Source organism: Danio rerio, chromosome 5 (assembly GCF_052040795.2).
Source record: "Danio rerio strain M-AB ecotype USA chromosome 5, GRCz13ab, whole genome shotgun sequence".
In the NCBI taxonomy this organism is placed as follows: Eukaryota; Metazoa; Chordata; class Actinopteri; order Cypriniformes; family Danionidae; genus Danio; species Danio rerio.
The window spans coordinates 3,055,206-3,075,000 of record NC_141025.1 but is presented as its reverse complement, the minus strand read 5'-3'; the positions used below and the strand labels follow the sequence as shown (position 1 = coordinate 3,075,000).

The following is a 19,795-nucleotide window of genomic DNA, read 5'->3' as shown; positions in this document are numbered from 1 at the left end:
ACGTTCCATGCTGCCATCCTACAGCTCACCTATAACCGGAAGTCTCTGATTTTATTTTAATAATAATATTTTTTAATAGATTCAGACATGAAAAAGTCATTAATTTAGTCAAAATATAAATAAAATAAATTGATTGAACTTATTTTTTAAAAGGCATTTAGTAGTTTATTAGTCATTTTAAATAATTATGACTTCCTTTTATTTAAATAATATATATATATATATATATATATATATATATATATATATATATATATATATATATGTTATATGTTACTTATTATTTTATTTAATATTTATATATTAAATAAATATTAAATAACAAAACTTGATGAATAAGGGACTAAGCCAAATAAAAATTTGTTATCAAATATTTATGAATATTTAGTCAGGTCTAAAAACTGACATTTCAGAAAATATAATAAGAGATTTTTTTTATAATAAGATTTTTATAATACGAGATAAGTATTGTTTATATTGTGCAAGTGAAATGCCAACTGTCTGATATTCTGATTTATAAGAATTATTATTTAACCATGAACTCATTCCACTGCACACTGAACAGTCAAATAAATCCAATAACACTGAACAGGGAAGAGTTTTATAAGATTTAAAAGACAGAGTTACTCACAGTCACGCTTTCCTTCAGTGAAATGTTTAGTCATCAGAGTCAATATAAGAGGCGCTTTCTGAGGAAGAAGGAAAGAAAAGACCATCAAATCATTTCATAAATGAATAACTTCTCTGCAGTATCAGCAGCATTATTCAATAACTGAAAGGCCAGCTTTATATTGATTCTTTGGCTAATATTTCAAAGAGATCCCAACCACATCTCAAATCTGCTCATATTTGCCAAGAAACAAAACATCTGCCTGAGACTTTTATTTTGAAGTTGTATGACAATAATTGGCATTTCTTTATCTTAAGGAGTTTTGGGAGAAACATCTAAGACCAAAAGTACAACAAAAAACAGTGGAAGGAAAAATCCTTTGCTCTCCTGTAAGATTTTAATTGAATTTGAAAAGAGTTAATTCATCATTTAAGCAATAACTCTAAATTAATAGACATTAGATGTAGAGCTGTAATCGAGCCATAAAAGTTAGGCCTGACAGAATTCAGCTTGAGCCCGACAAGTACATTTTGATCGACAGCTTTGTAAAAGCCCGAACCCGTTTACAGCCAGACATGAAATCGGCACATGCACACAGCTCTTTAACCTGTTTTCAAGAGTCATTTATACGTGTTTTAACATACTTTATCCATAACAAACGTAGGCTTTAGGCCACTTAGAAGTTAGAACAAAGACATAAAATCAGTCCTCTGTAACATCGTAACATCTCAGCACTCTAAATAGGTCAAGGTACATACTTAGGGCCCTATCATACACCCGGCGCAGTGTGGCGCAAGGGGCGACGCAATAGTTATTTGCTAGTTTCAGCTTGGCGCAAGAGTGGTTTTGAGGCGTTGCGCTACGCTGTTTAAATAGCAAATGCATTAGCGCTCATATGTGCGGCCATAGGCGTTCTGCTCTAAAAAGGAAGGTGTTCTGAGGCGGACCGCTGGCGCGTTGCTATTTTGAGAAACTATAATAGATTTTTCAATAGACCAAAACAAATCCGGTCTAAACTCCAGCGCAGAGTTGCGTCTCGCTTACACACTGCTTAATACACACAAGAGAGCAACAGGCAAATATCTTTACATATGAAAAAGAATTAAATATTAGGGATATATGGGATATAATTAGAATAAATATAGGATATAAATATAAAGGATTAAAATATTACAAAACATATTATTTTCTAGCCTACAGAAATATGAAAAATCACTGCTTTTATGTCTTCTTCATCTCGGGAGGCTTTTTCAGTTCATTCAATTTGCTTTTGTATAATGTTATTATTATTAGCAGTATTATTTATTATATCCATATTTATATTTGTTTTATTAAAAACAAGATTAGATTTGCCCACCTGTCAGGTTTTAGACCATATGGGGCACAGCATGTGTTTTAGGATATAACTCAGGTTTTTGAGCACACTTCATTATTATTGTTCATTTATTCGTTTGCTGGAAATTAGAACTGAATTTAGAAATAGTTTTGAAACAAATATTTGTGCTTAACAAGCGAAATTAATTATTTATAGACTAACTGATGTCTGTGCGCACAAGGTTTCCCTATCCAAGAGAGCGAAAGTGAAAGTTATTCATTTATCTCTCATTCTCGCGCTGTAGATGCTCATTTTAAACGTTTTCTTGCTCGTGAAATGTTCAGTTTTTCCACTTACACTTACTCTACGTCATGTGAATAGCAAATGCGTATGGCGCGACGCAACTGGTTCTTAAAGGGAATGGGAGATGAGACTCTGATTGGTTTATTCTCAAAACACACCTATAACTCATTAAGAAAATAAACTCAACCCTTTTAGACCATGTGCCACGGCGCAAAGCGGATCTTCCCGTCCTTAAAATAGCAAAAGTGGATTCTGACACGCCTTTAATGCGTTTGCGTCCTGCACATGGACCGTCAAAATAGAGCCCTTAGGCTTTAAATTGGCCAACACACTTTAAAAAATAAGTCTTTCTTAACAAATTAAATTAAAATAAATTTAAAATTATGATGGGGCTGCACTCCCTGTGTTGGTGTGGGTTTCCTCCGGGTGCTCCGGTTTCCCCCACAAGTCCAAAAACTATACTGAGGTATAGAGGAATTGAATAAACTAAAACTGGCTGTAATGTGTAAGTGTGTGGGTGTTTCCCAGTGTTGGGTTTTGCGTTGGAAGGGCATCCGCTGCATTAAACATATTCCGGATAAGTTGGCGGTTCATTCCGCTGTGGCGACCCCTGATTAATAAAGGGACTAAGCTGAAAAGAAAATGAATAAATATATACTAGTATTCAGCTTAAAGTGACATTTAAAGGCTTTACTAGGGTAATTAGGGTAAAGTTAGGGTAATTAGGCAAGCCATTGTATAACAGTGTTTTTTGTGGAGACAATCCAAAACTAATGTTGCTTAAGGAGGATAATAATATTGACCTTAAAATGGCTTTAAAAGTGCTTTTATTCTGGCTAAAATAAAACAAATTAGACTTTCTTCAGAAGAAAAAATATTATAGGAAATACTGTGAAAAATTCCTGAATCTGTTCAACATCATTTGGGAAACATTTGAAGAAGAAACCAAAAATCACAGAACTTCAACAGTATATATATTCTCCATTCAACAGCACTAGGGAAATATTTTATAATAAAATAAGAATCAACATTTGGGTCATCAGTGACCTTTCTCTTTAATTCCTCTAATAACAGGATCTGATTGTGGGTCGTGACTTGCAGAAGTCGCCTGATAGACTATAAAACATCCCATCACAATATAAAGATAGTTTTGTCATCATTAGAAATTCTCAAAACAATAGAAAGTAAAGGGTGCTCATTCATTGTGAGCGCCAGGGAGAGGCTTTCCTGCTGGAGCAGTCAATACGATGAAGTCATTAGAATTAATAGGCAGTTTAATACAGCAGAGGTCAAAAGTTCGGGATTATTGAAATGTCTTAAAATGTACATTTGCTTTATTTAAAGTGCAGTAAAAATGTGAAATATTTTGTTCTTTAAAATAACCATTTTTAAGTCTGAGTATCTTTTAAAACGTAATTTATTTTTTTGATTTAAAGCTGATTTTTTAGCATCATTACTGCACTATTTAAAGTTACAGGTGATAACTAGTATCAGTGTTAAAAAGTGCTGCTGTTTTATAAATCTGTGATATACATACAGTATTATTTTTCAGGATTTTTTTTATTAAAAAAAAAAAACTAGTTTCAAAATGTTATAATTTTTTTTTGAAGCATTATTTTATGGGGGTTTTCACCTTTATTGTATAGGACAGTATAGAGTATTGAAAGCAGAGGGAGGGGAAGGATCGGCAAAGACCCGAGGAATCAAACTTGGGTCGCCATGATCACCAGAGTGCATGTGTCTACACACTAACCACTACACCACTGGTGCCGACAAAATGTTTTCAATTCAATGGGTCCTCATTTAATTATAATTATTATTATTAATAGTAGTAGTAGTAGCAGTAGTATGTCCTTACCTCAAACATGAATACATTCATTCATTTTCGGCTTATTCCCTTTATTAATCTGGGGTTGCCACCGTGAAATGAACCACCAACTTATTCAGCATATGTTTTACGCAGCGCATGCCCTTCCAGCTGCAACCCATCACTGGGAAACACCCATACACTCTCATTCATACACATACACTAAGGACAATTTTAGCTTACCCAATTCACCTGTACCGCATGTGTTTGGACTTGTGGGGGAAACCAGAGGAAACCAACGCCAACACAGGGAGAACATGCAAACTCCACACAGAAACGTCATCTGACCCAGACGAGGCTCGAACCAGCGACCTTTTTGCTGTGAGGCGACAGCACTACCTACTGCGCCACCGCGTCGCCCACACATTATACAGTATATGATATTTTAATTAACATGTAAACAAAAATGTTTCATTTGATAAAGAATTATTTGCAGCATGATACTGTTATAACTCGTTACTGTTATTTAATGCATCCTTAATGAATTATAGATAACATAATATTATAAATATTTACATAAATAATAATAATAATGATATATTTGGGGACACGGTGGGTCGGTGGTTAGCACTGTGGCCTCACAGCAAGAAGGTCACTGCTTCGAGCCCCGGCTGGGTCTGTTGGCATTTCAGTGTGGAGTTTGCATGTTCCCCCCAAGATGGTGTGGGTTTCCTCCAGGTGCTCCGGTTTTCCCTACAGTCCAAAGACATGCGCTATAGGGGAATTGATGAGAGGGGTCTGGCAGCAGATGCAATCTGAGCTGCATGCAATGATTTTGAATGTGCTCACCTAACCCCACCCCTAACCCTACCCCTTATAGTGACGTCACTAGCTCCATTGTGTCTGAGATTGCATCTCTGAGATATGCAGACTCAGCTTGCATCATAAAGGCTGCATCCAGATACTGTTGGAATTGATGAACTAAATTGGCTGTATGAGTGTGTGTGAGTGAATGGGTATTTCCCATTACTGAGTTGTGGCTGGAAGGGCATCCGTTGTGTAAATCATATGCTGGAATAGTTGGTGGTTCATTCCGCTGTGGTGACCCGTAATAAATAAAGGGAATAAGCAGAAGGAAAATCCTAACCACTGAGCCACCGTGCCGCCAGCTTGAATCACAGTTTTCACAAAAATATGAATTATTCAAATTATATTTTAATGATTTCTGAAGGATCCTGTAGCATAGCAGACCTAAAAAATCAGCTTTGCATCACATAAATAAATGATATTTCACAGTATATTCACACAGACAATGCTTATTTTAAAGAGCCCCTGTTTTGCATTATAAAAGGTTATATTTTGGTTTTAGGGGTCTCCAACAACAGGCTGATATGCGTGCGTCTTATAATATGCATTTATTTTTACCTAATTATTCCAACAACTCCCATATGATCTGTTCAGCGATTCATTTGTTCCCAAACCCCTCCTTCATGCGAAGCTAATCTGAGCTGATTGGACTGATGACCCAGTCTGTTGCGAGACAGAGAGAAAAGCCCACCACGGCTATGAAATAGCAGCCAGAGAGCATGTGAGAGCCCAATGCAGGAATGCAATAAATCAATGCAGGTAAACAACAGCATATTCTCTACTCTTAACCCTAACCCCAAGCAATAACAACGACACACATTCAGTGTTAATCCACACCGTGGCAAAAGTCGAACTATTTTGAAAATTGACCGCGCCGCGTGTGAGGAACAGCTGATGGTGGCCATAGCAAAGGCAAACATAGCATTGCCAGTTCAGAAACGCATTTAAATCAGTAAAGGATGAAGCACGCGTCACGTTTTTAACGTGGTTTTGGACGTGATATGTGAACAGCCCCATACAGATTCAACCTGAGAGATACAGTACAAGCACTGATCTATAATAGATATGTGATTACAAGCCGTGCGGGAGGATCACAACTTATAACTACACAAAACGAGGCAATAATTTTAATGACTCTTACATGTTATGATTCGGAGGAAGAAGAAACTGCCATATGAACTGTAAAGTCCCTGACAAAGCCTGACAAAGTCTCATAGTCTCTGCTGCTCCTTTAATAGCAAACGGCCGGCGAATCCAATAGTATCTGCATGCAGCCTTTATGATGCAAGCTGAGACTGCATCACTCAGCGATGCAATGTCAGACACAATGCACTCAATGGAGTGAGTGACGTCACTGTGACGGGTAGGGTTAGGGGTGGGGTTAGGTAAGCGCATTAAAAAGCATTGGATGCAGCCCAGATTGCACTGCACCATGTCTGCAGCCAGACCCCTCTCGGCAAATCCTGCACTGCAGTGTAGGTTATTGTATTAAAAATCAGAAAAATGACAGGAACAAACACAGCACACGGTTGGCTATACTGTGGTGTTGTTGTGAAATTAATTAAATATTGTTGTAAAAAATTAATATTAATCCACTTAGTGCTGTCTTACACACTGCATGGAAAGTCATTTTCAAAACTCATAATAGGAGCTCTTTAAATGGTAAAATATTTTCAAATATTTTACATTTTTTGCTATATTTTTCATCAAAATAAACAGCCTCACTGAGCAGAAAAGCCTTTCAAAAACTATATATATATATATATATATATATATATATATATATATATATATATATATATATATATATATATATATATATATATAAAATAAAGAAATATATATATATATATATATATATATATATATATATATATATATATATATATATATATATAATCCTGTGTATTGCAGAGTTCCAGAAATAAATCGGATTTATTTACAAACCTAATATTGATCATATATGCTGCATTATGATTAACAGAGGTTGCCAAAAATCCTGTTTTAATGCAAAATGATGTGTGTTGATTTAATATTTGTGATTTGCTCTCTGACAGACTGGTGCTACCAGACACAAGTGAGCTGTGATTCCCACTGTAAAGGTGAGCATGAGTTTATTAATGTTCAGTTCTGCTGTCTCGTTGAGGGAAAGTTATCATATTTAATTACGTTATATTCAATATAATATTTTTCTTTCTAGTTTTATCTTAATCATGAATACATTTTCATAGTTGTTTGAGTTTACGACCTTTTTTTTCTTGCTTCTTCTTAGAGGATGTCCTAGATAAGCACCCAGTGGTTATTTTATATTGCATTATTTGCAGGGATTCACAGGGCTTTAACCGTAATTGTAAATAACTTGTGGAAAGGACGCATTAAATTTACATTTTTGGTGACCGGGTCACCAATTAATTAATTAATTAATTAAAAAATAAAAATAATAATAAAATAATGAAATAATAAAATAATAAAAATAATAATTAATTAATTAATTAATGTCAGTGATTCAATGATTAGAGTCACTTAGTCACTTGCTGTGCTTGCAAATGAATCAGCATTTGAACTAATCTGTTTCTGAGTGAATCATTTGAGTCAGTGATTCAATGATTCATTCACAAAAAAAGTCACTTAAACACTTGCCGTGTCTGCAAATGTTTCAGTGTTTTGAATGAGGTTGTTTCTGATTGAATCATTTGAGTCAGCGATCCAATGATTCATTCATAAAGAGAGCCGCTTAGTCACTTGCTGTCCTTATAAATGAATCAGCATTTTGAAATAATCATTTGAGTCAGTGATTCAAAGATTCATTCATAAAAGAAAGTCATTAGTCAATTGCTGTCCTTGTAAATGAATCAGCATTTTAAATGAATCTGTTTCTGAATAAATCATTTGAGTCAGTGATTCAATAATTTTTTTCCAGAAAAAAAAAGAGTAATTTAGTAACTTGCTGTCCTTGTAAATGAATCAGAGTTTTGAATGAATGATTTAAGGCAAAAATTCAATGATTCATTCATTAAGAGAGTCACTTAGTCACTTGCTGTCCCTGTAAATGAATCAGCATTTTGAATGAATTTGTTTCTGAGTGAATCATTTGAGTCAATATTTAAATGATTCATTCATAAAGAAAGTCACACAGTCACTTACTGTGCTTGTAAATGAATCAGCATTTTGAATAAATCAGTTTCTAAATAAATCATTTGAGTCAGTGATTCAATTATTCATTCATAAAGGGTCATTTAGTCACTTGCTGTCCTAGTAATTGTATCAGCATTTTGATTCAATGATTCATTCATAAAGAGAGTCACAGAGTCACACTTGTAAATGAATCAGCATTTTAACTAATCTGTTTCTGAGTGAATCATTTGAGTCAGTGATTCAATGATTGATCAATGATTAGTCACTTGCTGTGTTTGTAATAGTTTGAATGAATAAATCTGTTTAAACTAATTGTGAATGAATGATTCGGTCATAAAAAGAGTCACTTGCGGTGTTTGTTAATGAATCAGCATTTGAGTGAATCTGTTTCTGAATGAATCTTTTGAGTCTGTGATTAAATGATTCATTCATAAAGAGCCATTTAGTCACTTGCTGTGGTTGTAATGGTTTGAATGAATGAATCCGTTTCTGAGTGAATCATGAGTCAGTGAATCAATGTTTCATTCAAAGAGGAAGTCAGTCACTTGCTGTGTTTGTAATGGTTTGAATGAATGAATCTTTTTGAATGAATCGTGAATAAATAAATCTGTTTGAATTAACTGTAAAGAAATGAATCACTTGAGTCAGTGATGCAATTGTTAATTCATAAAGAGAGTCACTTAGTCACTTGCTGTGTCTGTAATGGTTTAAATAAACGAATCTCTTTGAATGAATCGTGGATGCATGAACCTGTTTGAATTAATTGTAAATGAATGAATGAATTGAATAATTATTAACAAAATAAGTCGGGATCACAAGAAAACAAGACCGAACTGGCCTCTCAAGACTTCCGTACTTATTTACAGAAGCAAAAATCAGTCTAATATTGCGTCTGCATGTTTTTCTCAGGTCCAGAGAAATGGAGAGAAGTCAATGCAGACTGCGGGAAGGACAGACAGTCACCCATAAACATAGTGACCAAGCAAACCAAGCTGGACGAGCGATTGACACCTTTCAGATTCACTGGATACCAGACCGTGTTCGATGGCACATTGAAGAACAATGGACACTCGGGTCAGTGATTCAATGATTCATTCATAGGCTCACTTGGTCACTTGTTGTGTTTGTATTGACTGAATCTGCTTCAGAGCAAATCATTTGAGTCAGTGTTTCAATGATTCATTCATAAAGTCACTTAGTCACTTGCTTTGTTTGTAAAAGAACCAGCGACTTGAATGTATCTGCTACTGAATGAATCATATGGGTCAGTGACACGATTCATTCATAATCACTTGGTTACTTGCTGTGTTTGCAATGGTTTGAATGAATGCTTCTGTTTGAATAAATTGTGAATGAATGAATTATTTAAGTAAGCGATTCAATGATTTAGTCATAAAGAAAGTCACTTGCTGTGTTCGTTAATGAATCATTGTTTGAGTGAATCTGTTTCTGAGTGAATCATTTGAGTCAGTGATATAATGATTCAGTCATAAAGAGAGTTACTTAGTCACTTGCTGTGTTTGTAATGGTTTTCTCTTTGAATTAATCTGTTTGGATGAATTGTAAATAAATGAATCATTTGAGTCAATAACTCAATGATTCCTTCATAAAGAGAGTAAATTATTAGTCACTTGCTGTGTCTGTAAATAAATCAGCATTTTGAATGACTTAGTTTCATTCATTAAGAGTCGCTTAGTCACTTGCTGTTCTTGTAAATGAAGTATCATTTTGAATGAATCATTTGAGTCAGTGAATCAATGATTCATTGATAAAGAGAGTCATTAGTCACTTGCTGTCCTTGTAAATGAATCAGCATTTTGAATGAATCACTTTTTGAATGAATTATTTAAGTCAATAATTCAATGATTTATTCATAAAGAGAGTCACGCAGTCACGTGCTGTCTTTGTAAATGTATCAGCATTTTTAATGAATTGGTTTCATTTGAGTCACTTGCTATAAATGAATTAATCTGTTTGAATGAATCATGAATGAATGAATCAATTTCAGTGAATCATGAATGAATGAAATTTTTAAGCTCAATGATTCATTCATAAAGCAAGTCACTTAGTTACTTCATGTGTTTGTTAATAAATAAATCAGTATTTTGAATGGATCTGTTTTTGGGTGAATCATTTGAGTAAGCGATCCAATGATTCATTCATAAAGAGAGTCACGTAGTCAGTTGTTGTTCTTGTAAATGAATCAGCATTTTAAATGAATAATTTGAGTCAGTGATTCAATTATTCATTCATAAAGAGAGTCATTAGTCACTTGCTGTCCCTGTAAATGAATCAGTGTTTTGAACGAATTTTTTTCTTAGTGAATCATTTGAGTCAATAAATCAATGATTCATTCATAAAGAAAGTCACACAGTCACTTGCTGTCCTTGTAAATTAATCAGCATTTTTAAATTAATATTTAAATTAATCATTTGACTCAGTGATTCAATGATTCATTTTTAAATGAGATTCATTAGTCACTTGCTGTCCTTGTAAATGAATCAGCATTTTGAATGAATCATTTGAGTCAGTGATTCAATGATTCATTCATAAAGAGGGTCACACAGTCACGTGCTGTCCTTGTAAATGAATCAGCAATTTGAAATAATCATTTGAGTCAGTGATTCAATGATTCATTCATAAAGAGAGTCAGTTAGTCACTTGCTGTCCTTGTAAATGAATCAGCATTTTGAATGAATCTGTTTCTGAGTGAATCCCTCTTGAATAGGGATGTAACGGTATCAGAATTTCACGGTACGGTAATACCTCGGTATGAATGTCACGGTACGGTATTTATTGAATCATTTACAGGAAAAAAAAAACTTTTGAAAATACTCCAAAAAAGTGCCAAAAGTGTCAATGACATACAAATTAGCCATCTATCTGTTAGCTTTGAAACAGGAACTTCAATTTTAATAACAAAAAATTATTAAACCATGTAAAAAAATAAAGTTTCAATTTAGTATTGTTGAAAACTCATCACATTTAACATTTAATCACTCACTTAGATAGAGATGGGTTTAAAGGAAAATTATCATATAAATATAATCTGGTAAAAGCTGGTATCTCTGGGTATTTACAATGTCCCCTGCAACAGAAAAAAACCCTCTCATTTGGGACTGAGGTTTCTGGGACAAGAGAGATATGACTTGGCCCATGTTGACAGCAGTGGGTAACGTTGTGCATTGTCTTTCCCCCACTTGAGAGGACAAACCATGAGTGAGATAGAGATCTCTTTGCGGTACAAGTCAATGTCTGCATCAATCTGAACAGTGTGCTGTGTTTCTGCAGTCCCCATGACTGTTATTAGTCGTATTCCCCAACTTGCAGGCACGTGCACACATAGGGCTCAACCTGTGCAGTGCACATGCCCTTTTTAGTCTTGGATAGAAAATGCCCTTCCAAAACGATCAAAAGTGCCCCCGCGACGCGACACAACCTCCGTCCAGTCCAGCCCTTCAGTAGGCGCGCGAAAACACCTCTCTTGAGTATGCGCGCTCAACCCCCCCTCGGCGCTTTACAATACGCGCGCCACAACACAGCTGATCAGAACGCGCGCGACAGCACCGCTATTCAGCACGCGCGCGGCGACAACACCCGCTTTAGGTTCGATCATTTCCATCTTTTTTTCATCTCCGCTACTAGCAGCACACTCCATTTCCGCATTACTGGATCTGTAGCGACAACAGACCGCAAAGGATTATGGCCACGCCGGGGCTGATGGGAAATGAAGTTTCAGCTACCTCCCGTTCGCTTCATTCGCCTGAGCAAATTTTCTCAGAAGACCTATAGTTTTACCGAGTCATGCGACTTCGGTAATATCGAAAAAATTTAATATGACGGTATGACGGTATGGTTTGTCCTCTCAAGTATGACGGTATTTACAATACCGTTACATCCCTACTCTTGAATGGCTGACTTTAGCTGTTTTCTCTCTGTAATGACTGCGGTTTTATCGTCTTTGCTTCAGTTCAGGTCAGTATTCCTGTCCCAGCCACTATTTCTGGAGGAAATCTGGCAGAACCATATAAAGCTGTGCAGTTTCACCTGCACTGGGGCATCAGCAGCGGCCCAGGCTCTGAACACACCATTGATGGAGAGCAGTATCCAATGGAGGTCAGAACAAAAACCTTATTCATCTGCATTCGTAAAGACAGAGCTGTCATAAGCTCAGGGGTTGTTAATAGAGGGCTTTTGCTTTGTTGATCCCACGTGTTCACATTGAATCAACTTATTTTTACACCAATCATGTTAAAGTGACTTTTTTCAAGATGTAAAATAAGATTCTGAGCGCGATTGTGCTTTGTTTTTCTAAAAAAAATTTTTAAAAATTTTTCTAGAACTTATACATTTGGCCTACTAATTTTTGAACCGATATTCTAAGTTATTTTGCTATATTAGCTCCAGATTTGGCTTCAGTACTTACTAATCTAATGTATATGCACAAATATAATATTGTATAGCTTCCTATAGAAAATATTCATTTAAGTGAGAGATTTGTTGAGGGCATACTTATATATGCAGAGCACTATATATATATATATATTTAACTTTTGTAAACAGCAAAAAATGCTAAACATCACATGAGAAAACTATTACAACATATTAAAATGTAAAATAAATAGTTGAAGTCAGAATTATTAGTGCCCCTGAGTTATTAGCCAATAATATAATTAAATATGATAACTTTCCCTCAACGAGACAACAGAACTGAACATTAATAAACTCATGCTCACCTTTACAGTGGGAATCACAGCTCACTTGTGTCTGGTAGCACCAGTCTGTCAGAGAGCAAATCACAAATATTAAATACACACACATCATTTTGCATTAAAACATGATTTTTGGCAACCTCTGTTAATCATTGTGCAGCATATATGATCAATATTAGGTTTGTAAATAAATCAGATTTATTTATGGAACTCTGTAATACACAGGATTATAATAATTGTTATTATTTTATTATTATATAGTGAAGTCAGAATTATTCGCCCCCTGTTTATTTTTTCCCCTTTTTCTGTTTAAAGGAGAGCAGATTTCTTCAACACATTTCTAAACATAATAGTTTTAATAACTCATCTCTAATAACTGATTTATTTTATCTTTGTCATGATGACAGTAAATAATATTAGACTAGATATTCTTCAAGACACTTCTATACAGCTTAAAGTGGCATTTAAAGGCTTAACTAGGTTAATTAGGGTAACTAGGCAGGTTAGGGTAATTAGGCAAGTTATTGTATAATGATGGTTTGTTCTGTAGACTAGCGGAGAACAAATATTGCTTAAAAGGGCTGATAATATTGACCTTAAAATGGCTTTAAAAAAAAAAAAACTGCTTTTATTCTGGCCAAAATAAAACAAATAAGACTTTCCCCAGAAGAAAAATTATTATTAGGCATACTCTGGAAATGTCCTTGCTCTGTTAAACATCATTTGGAAAATTTATAAAAAACAATATACAAAGGGGGGGCTAATAGTTCTGACTTCAACTATATATTTCAAAGCATATATTTCAAATATGTAATGTAATGTGTATTTATTTAGCGCATTTATTGTGTATGGTCATACACCCAAAGCGCTTCACAATCTCTCCACACGACCACCAGTGTGCAGCACTTGGATGATGCAACGGCTGCCACAGGACAACGGCGCCAATGTGCTCACCACACACCAGCTATTGGTGCAGTGGAGAGACAGTGATAGAGCCAATTCAGTGGATGGGGATGATTGGGAGGCCATGCTATATTTCAAATATATTTTTAAAACATGGCCAATTCAAATGCTATGAATGTATTACATGAGATGTTATATAAAACTTTTAATGTGAATAACACACAAAGAAACACGGTCATACTTCATGTCAGTTTTGCTTCTTCAGTTTTCAGCTGGCATATTATTGTTAGTTTACAGAAATATTAAGCTATTTTTAAAGAAAAACATTGAATCGTGAAAGTCAAGCATTGCATTGAAATATGATTCGAAAAAAGAGACTAATCTACCATTGTTATTCCATTTGCTTTAATTTGTTCCTACACACCTTTAATTGCATTTTAATGAACTGAGACCACATTTGATTTACATAATGAATTACATTAATATCTCTTTACACTCTAAAAAATGCTGGGTTATTTCAACCCAATTCTGGGTGTAACACTGACTAAACCAGCTCGTGGGTTCTGAATTAAATTAATAAGACCAATGTGTGTCCTTATTTTACCATTTGGGTTTAAATAAGCCAGCATCTGTTAGAGTGTACTGTTAAAATAAGGATTAATTCATTTTCCTTCAGTTTAGTGCCGTATTTATCGCCACAGGGGAATGAACCACCTAGGATTAATCAACATAAGCATATTATTATTATTATTATTAAAAAACATATAAACAAATGGGCAACACAGTGGCACAGTAGGTAGTGCTGTCGCCTCACAGCAAGAAGGTCGCTGGTTTGAGCCTTGGCTTGGTCAGTTGGCGTTTCAGTGTGGAGTTTGCATGTTCTCCCCGCATTCACGTGGGTTTCCTCTGGGTGCTCTGGTTTCCCCCACAGTCCAAACACATGCGCTACAGCTGAATTGGGTAGGCTAAATTATCCGAAGTGTATGAGTGTGAATGAGTGTGAATTTGTGTGTATGGATGTTTCCCAGAGATGTGTAAAACATATGCTGGATAATTTGGTGGTTCATTCCGCTGTGGCGACCCTGGAATAATAAAGGGACTAAGCCAAAAATAAAATGAATGAATGAATTTAAATAAAGTCTCATTTTCCTGTCTCGCCAGCTGCACATTGTGCACATGAAGCAGAAATACATCCGGATTGAAGACGCTCTCAAAGACCCGTCTGGAGTGGCTGTGCTGGGATTTTTCTATGAGGTCTGATCTGTTTCAGCTTTAAAATGAATGAATTAAAGTTTCTGATGTTATATTTTGACTTTATACTATCGTCATTGCTATCTGGCAGGTGTCCAGCACCACAAACAGAAAATATGACCTGTTCGCACACGCACTGCGCAGCGTACAGAACACAAGTAAGACCAGATATTACACACTTTTATTACAGCATTTTTTTCCACAATGTTTATTATTATGCTTTGCGTTCAGTTTTTACATATTAAAATAATTATAATATGACTTGGTTTAAATACATGCATTTCATATACTTGTGCATATATTTGCATGCAAAAATGCTGATGCTGCAAAAATACATTATAATGATTTCCGAATGATTATGACTGGAGTAATGATGCTGAATATTCAGCATTTTATCACAGAAATAAATTACAATTTACAATATATTCATTTACAAAATAGTTATTTTAATTTGTAATAATATATAAGAATATTACTGTTTTCGTTGTATTTTTGAAAACATAAATGCACTAAATAAATCAAGGCATAAAGTGACATTTATAATTTTACAAAAGATTAATGTTTCAAATAAAACTTTGTAATAATGAAAAAAAAAAAAATGTCACAATTTCCCAAAAAAATTAATGAGCATTGATACTAATCAGGAATGTTATTTTAATTAACATATTATAATGATTTCTTAATGATCACATGACTCTGAAGACTGAAGTAATGATGCTAAAAATGCAGCTTTTCATCACAGAATTATATGACAGTTTACAATATATTCATTCAGAAAAATGTTATGTTAAATTGCAATAATATTTTACATTATTGTTATTTTACTGTATTATTGAATAAATAAGTTTTATTAATAAAAAAATAAGTCACAATTTCCAGAACAAACGAAGGAGCAACTGTTTTCAATTATAATAACAATCATCATCAGGGCTTAATTTGTGTGAGGGCACCTCATATTACCCCTCCTCAACCACCCTCCTCCCCCATCCGCTGTTCACATTTACTTTTTTCCGCAACTCCCCAACCCTTTTCCCTTTCGTCCGCGACAACCCTGCTGCTCTTTACCATGGTCCGCAACTTGGCCGGATCCGTTACCCCGATCTGTTCCGGGACCTCGCAATTCACAAATTAAACACTGATAATAATAATATAATGAAGGCTAGCCAGCTAGTGAAGTGCTATGCAGGTAAACCTCACTCCTCTGACCTCAAAAGGTGTTCTGGCGACATTAGAGGCCATGGTCTTTAGTCTCCTTGTTAGATCAACCGACCCCCATCAAAGAACCACTGTATCGATTACCGGTGCAGTAGGACCGGTGGGTTACAATAATAATAATAATAATAATGATAATAATAATAATAATACAGGTTATTTTAATCATCAAATCATATTAATATTTCACAATATGACAGTTTTTATCATGTTTTTAATGAATAAATGCAGCCTGCAGATATTCAAAAACATATGACTGTTGCAAAAACCTCAAATTTCAGAACACTAAGATCTATTAGAAATATTTATCATCTGTTTTTCTCTATTTTTTCAGCTAGTGACATCACTGTAAGGGGTGGGGTTAGGGGTGGGGTTAGGTGAGCACATTAAAAAGCATTGAATGCAGCTCAGATTGCATCTGCACCGAGTCTGCAGGCAGACCCCTCTCCATCTAAATAACTGTTTTCATACACACAGATGGCAACACGACTCTTCGTAAGATCTCTCTGAATCAGCTCATCCTGCCTGAAGTGAACATGACCAATTATTACCGGTATGACGGGTCACTGACCACACCGGGATGCACCGAGGCTGTGGTGTGGACGGTGTTTGAAAAGCCCATTCCCCTGGACAGTGAACAGGTACTGAAACACTGATACCGCCTACACACATTATTCACACACTTACTGTTTACCGGAGTGTGCTTTTGTGCTGCTCTTGACTGGTTTTAATAATTGATTTATTGATTTCGTCAACTATTCATCATCTACTCAACATTTACTCGTCAATTACTCGTCATTTACTCAATTACTCATCGATTGCTCAACATTTACTTAACTATTCGTCATTTACGCAATTGCTTGTCAATTATGGGTCATTAACTCAATTACTCATTATCTACTCATCAATTACTCTTCATTTAGTTGTCTTGTTGTTTACTCAATCACTTGTAATTTACTTAATTACTTGTGATTTACTTGACATTTAGATTTACTCGTCATTCACTCAATTACTTGTGTTTTACTAGACATTAAGATTTACTCGTCATTTACTCAATTACTTGTCCATTACGAGTCATTTACTCAATTACTCATCATCTACTCATCAAATACTTGTCAATTACACATCATTTAGTTGTCTTGTCATTTACTCAATTACCCATCATCTACTTAATTTCTTGTCCATTTCGGTCATTTACTCAATTATTAATCATCTACTCATCAATTACTCGTCAATTGCTCTTCAATTAGTTGTTTGTCATTTACTCAATTACTCATCATTTACTCACGTACTCGTACATTACGGGACATTTACTCAACTATTAATCATCTATTCATCAATTACTCGTCAATTGCTCTTCAATTAGTTGTTTGTCATTTACTCATTTACTCATCATTTACTCAAGTACTCGTACATTACGGGACATTTACTCAACTATTAATCATCTATTCATCAATTACTCTTCAATTGCTCTTTAATTAGTTGTTTGTCATTTACTCATCATTTACTCAATTAATTGTCTATTACGGGCAATTTACTCAATTACTTATCATCTACTCATCAATTACTATACATTTAGTTGTCTTGCAATTTACTCAATTACACATCATTTACTCAATTACTAGTCAATAATTTGTCATTTACTCAATTACTCATCATTTACTCAAGTACTCGTACATTACAGGTCATTTACTCAATTATTAATCATCTATTCATAAATTACTCGTCATTTACTCTTCATTTAGTTGTTAGTCATTTACTCAATTACTCATCATTTACTCAATAACTTGTCTATTACAGGCAATTTACTCAATTACTTCTCATCTACTCATCTATTACAATTCATTTAGTTGTCTTGCAATTTACTCAATTACTCATAATTTACTCAATTACTAGTCAATCATTTATCATTAACTTAATTATTCATCATTTACTCAATTACTCATACATTAAGGGTCATTTACTCAATTATTAATAATCTATTCATCAATTACTAGTCAATTGCTTTTCAATTAGTTGTTTGTCATTTACTCAATTACTCATACATTACAGGGCATTTACTCAATTACTAATTATCTATTCATCAATTACTCGTCAATTATTCTTCATTTAGTTGTTTGTCATTTACTCAATTACCCATCATCTACTCAATTACTTGTCTATTATGGACAATTCACTAAATACTTCTCATCTACTCATCAATTACTATTCATTTAGTTGTCTTGCAATGTCATTTACTTAATTACTCATCATTTACTCAATCACTTGTGATTTACCTGTCATTTAGATTTACTCTGCATTTACTCACCATTTCATAGTTTACTCGCCATTTACTTAACTACTTGTTATTTAAATTTACTACTCATTTACTTGACATTTACTCAAATTTTTGTCATCTACTTAATTGCTGATGAGTATTTGAGTAAAGGACGAGTATTTGAGTAAATGATGCTCATCAATTACCTGTAACTTACTCAATTACTCATCAATTACTTCTCATTTACTCAACTACTCTTCAATTACTTCTCATTTACTCAAATTATCATAATTTACTTACTCGAATTTACTTGTGATTTACGTGCCATTTATTCAATTACTCGTCATTTACTCAATTACTCACCATTTGCTCAATTACTCCTCATTTACTTGTCATTTACTCAATTACTCACCATTTACTTAATTATCCTTCATTTACTTGTCATTTAGATTTGCTTGTCATTTACTCAATTACTCATCATTTACTCATCAATTACTTCTCATCTACTCAAGTACTCTTTGATTACTTCTCATTTACTCAATTTGTCATCATTTACTTAATTACTCGCCATTTACTTAACTACTTTCATTTAAACTTTCAATTTTCAACTACGTCATTTACCTAATTACTCAACAATTACTTGTAATTTACTCAATATTTATCAATTACTTATTATTTATTTGTCATTTACTTGAATTTACTTGTGATTCACTTGTCATTTATTCAATTACTTGTCATTTACTCAATTACTCACCATTTACTCAATTACTCACAATTTACTCAATTACTCACCATTTATTCAATTATTTCTCATTTACTTGTCATTTAGATTTACTTGTCATTTACTCAATTACTTGTCATTTATGTCATCCACTCAGTTATTCATCAATTACTTGTCATTTACTCAATTTCTTAACAATTACTTGTAATTTACTCAATATTTATCAATTACTCATTATTTATTTGTCATTTACTTGAATTTACTTGTGATTCACTTGTCATTTATTCAATTACTTGTCATTTACTCAATTACTCACCATTTACTCAATTACTCACAATTTACTCAATTACTTGCCATTTATTCAATTATTTCTCATTTACTTGTCATTTAGATTTACTTGTCATTTACTCAATTACTTGTCATTTATGTCATCCACTCAGTTATTCATCAGTTACTTGTCATTTACTCAATTTCTTAACAATTACTTGTAATTTACTTAATATTTATCAATTACTCATCATTTATTTGTCATTTACTCGAATTTACTTGTGATTTACACGTAATTTATTCAATTACTTGTCATTTACTCAATTACTCACCATTTACTCACTCACAATTTACTCAATTACTCACCATTTATTCAATTATTCCTTATTTACTTGTAATTTAGATTTACTTGTCATTTACTTAATTACTTGTCAT

General features: G+C 34.0%; 1 protein-coding gene across 1 annotated transcript in view; it reads left to right on the top strand.

Annotated features, from left to right (window-relative positions):
* ca4a (carbonic anhydrase 4a) overlaps window positions 1-19,795 on the top strand; it is a 42,126-nt gene that overhangs the window by 19,675 nt on the left and 2,656 nt on the right. The window contains exons 2-7 of the mRNA NM_001114407.2: window positions 6,960-7,004; window positions 8,947-9,111; window positions 12,008-12,153; window positions 14,814-14,906; window positions 14,995-15,061; window positions 16,593-16,756. Coding sequence (NP_001107879.2) covers window positions 6,960-7,004; window positions 8,947-9,111; window positions 12,008-12,153; window positions 14,814-14,906; window positions 14,995-15,061; window positions 16,593-16,756 — 680 coding nt within the window. The remainder of the gene's footprint in view (window positions 1-6,959; window positions 7,005-8,946; window positions 9,112-12,007; window positions 12,154-14,813; window positions 14,907-14,994; window positions 15,062-16,592; window positions 16,757-19,795) is intronic.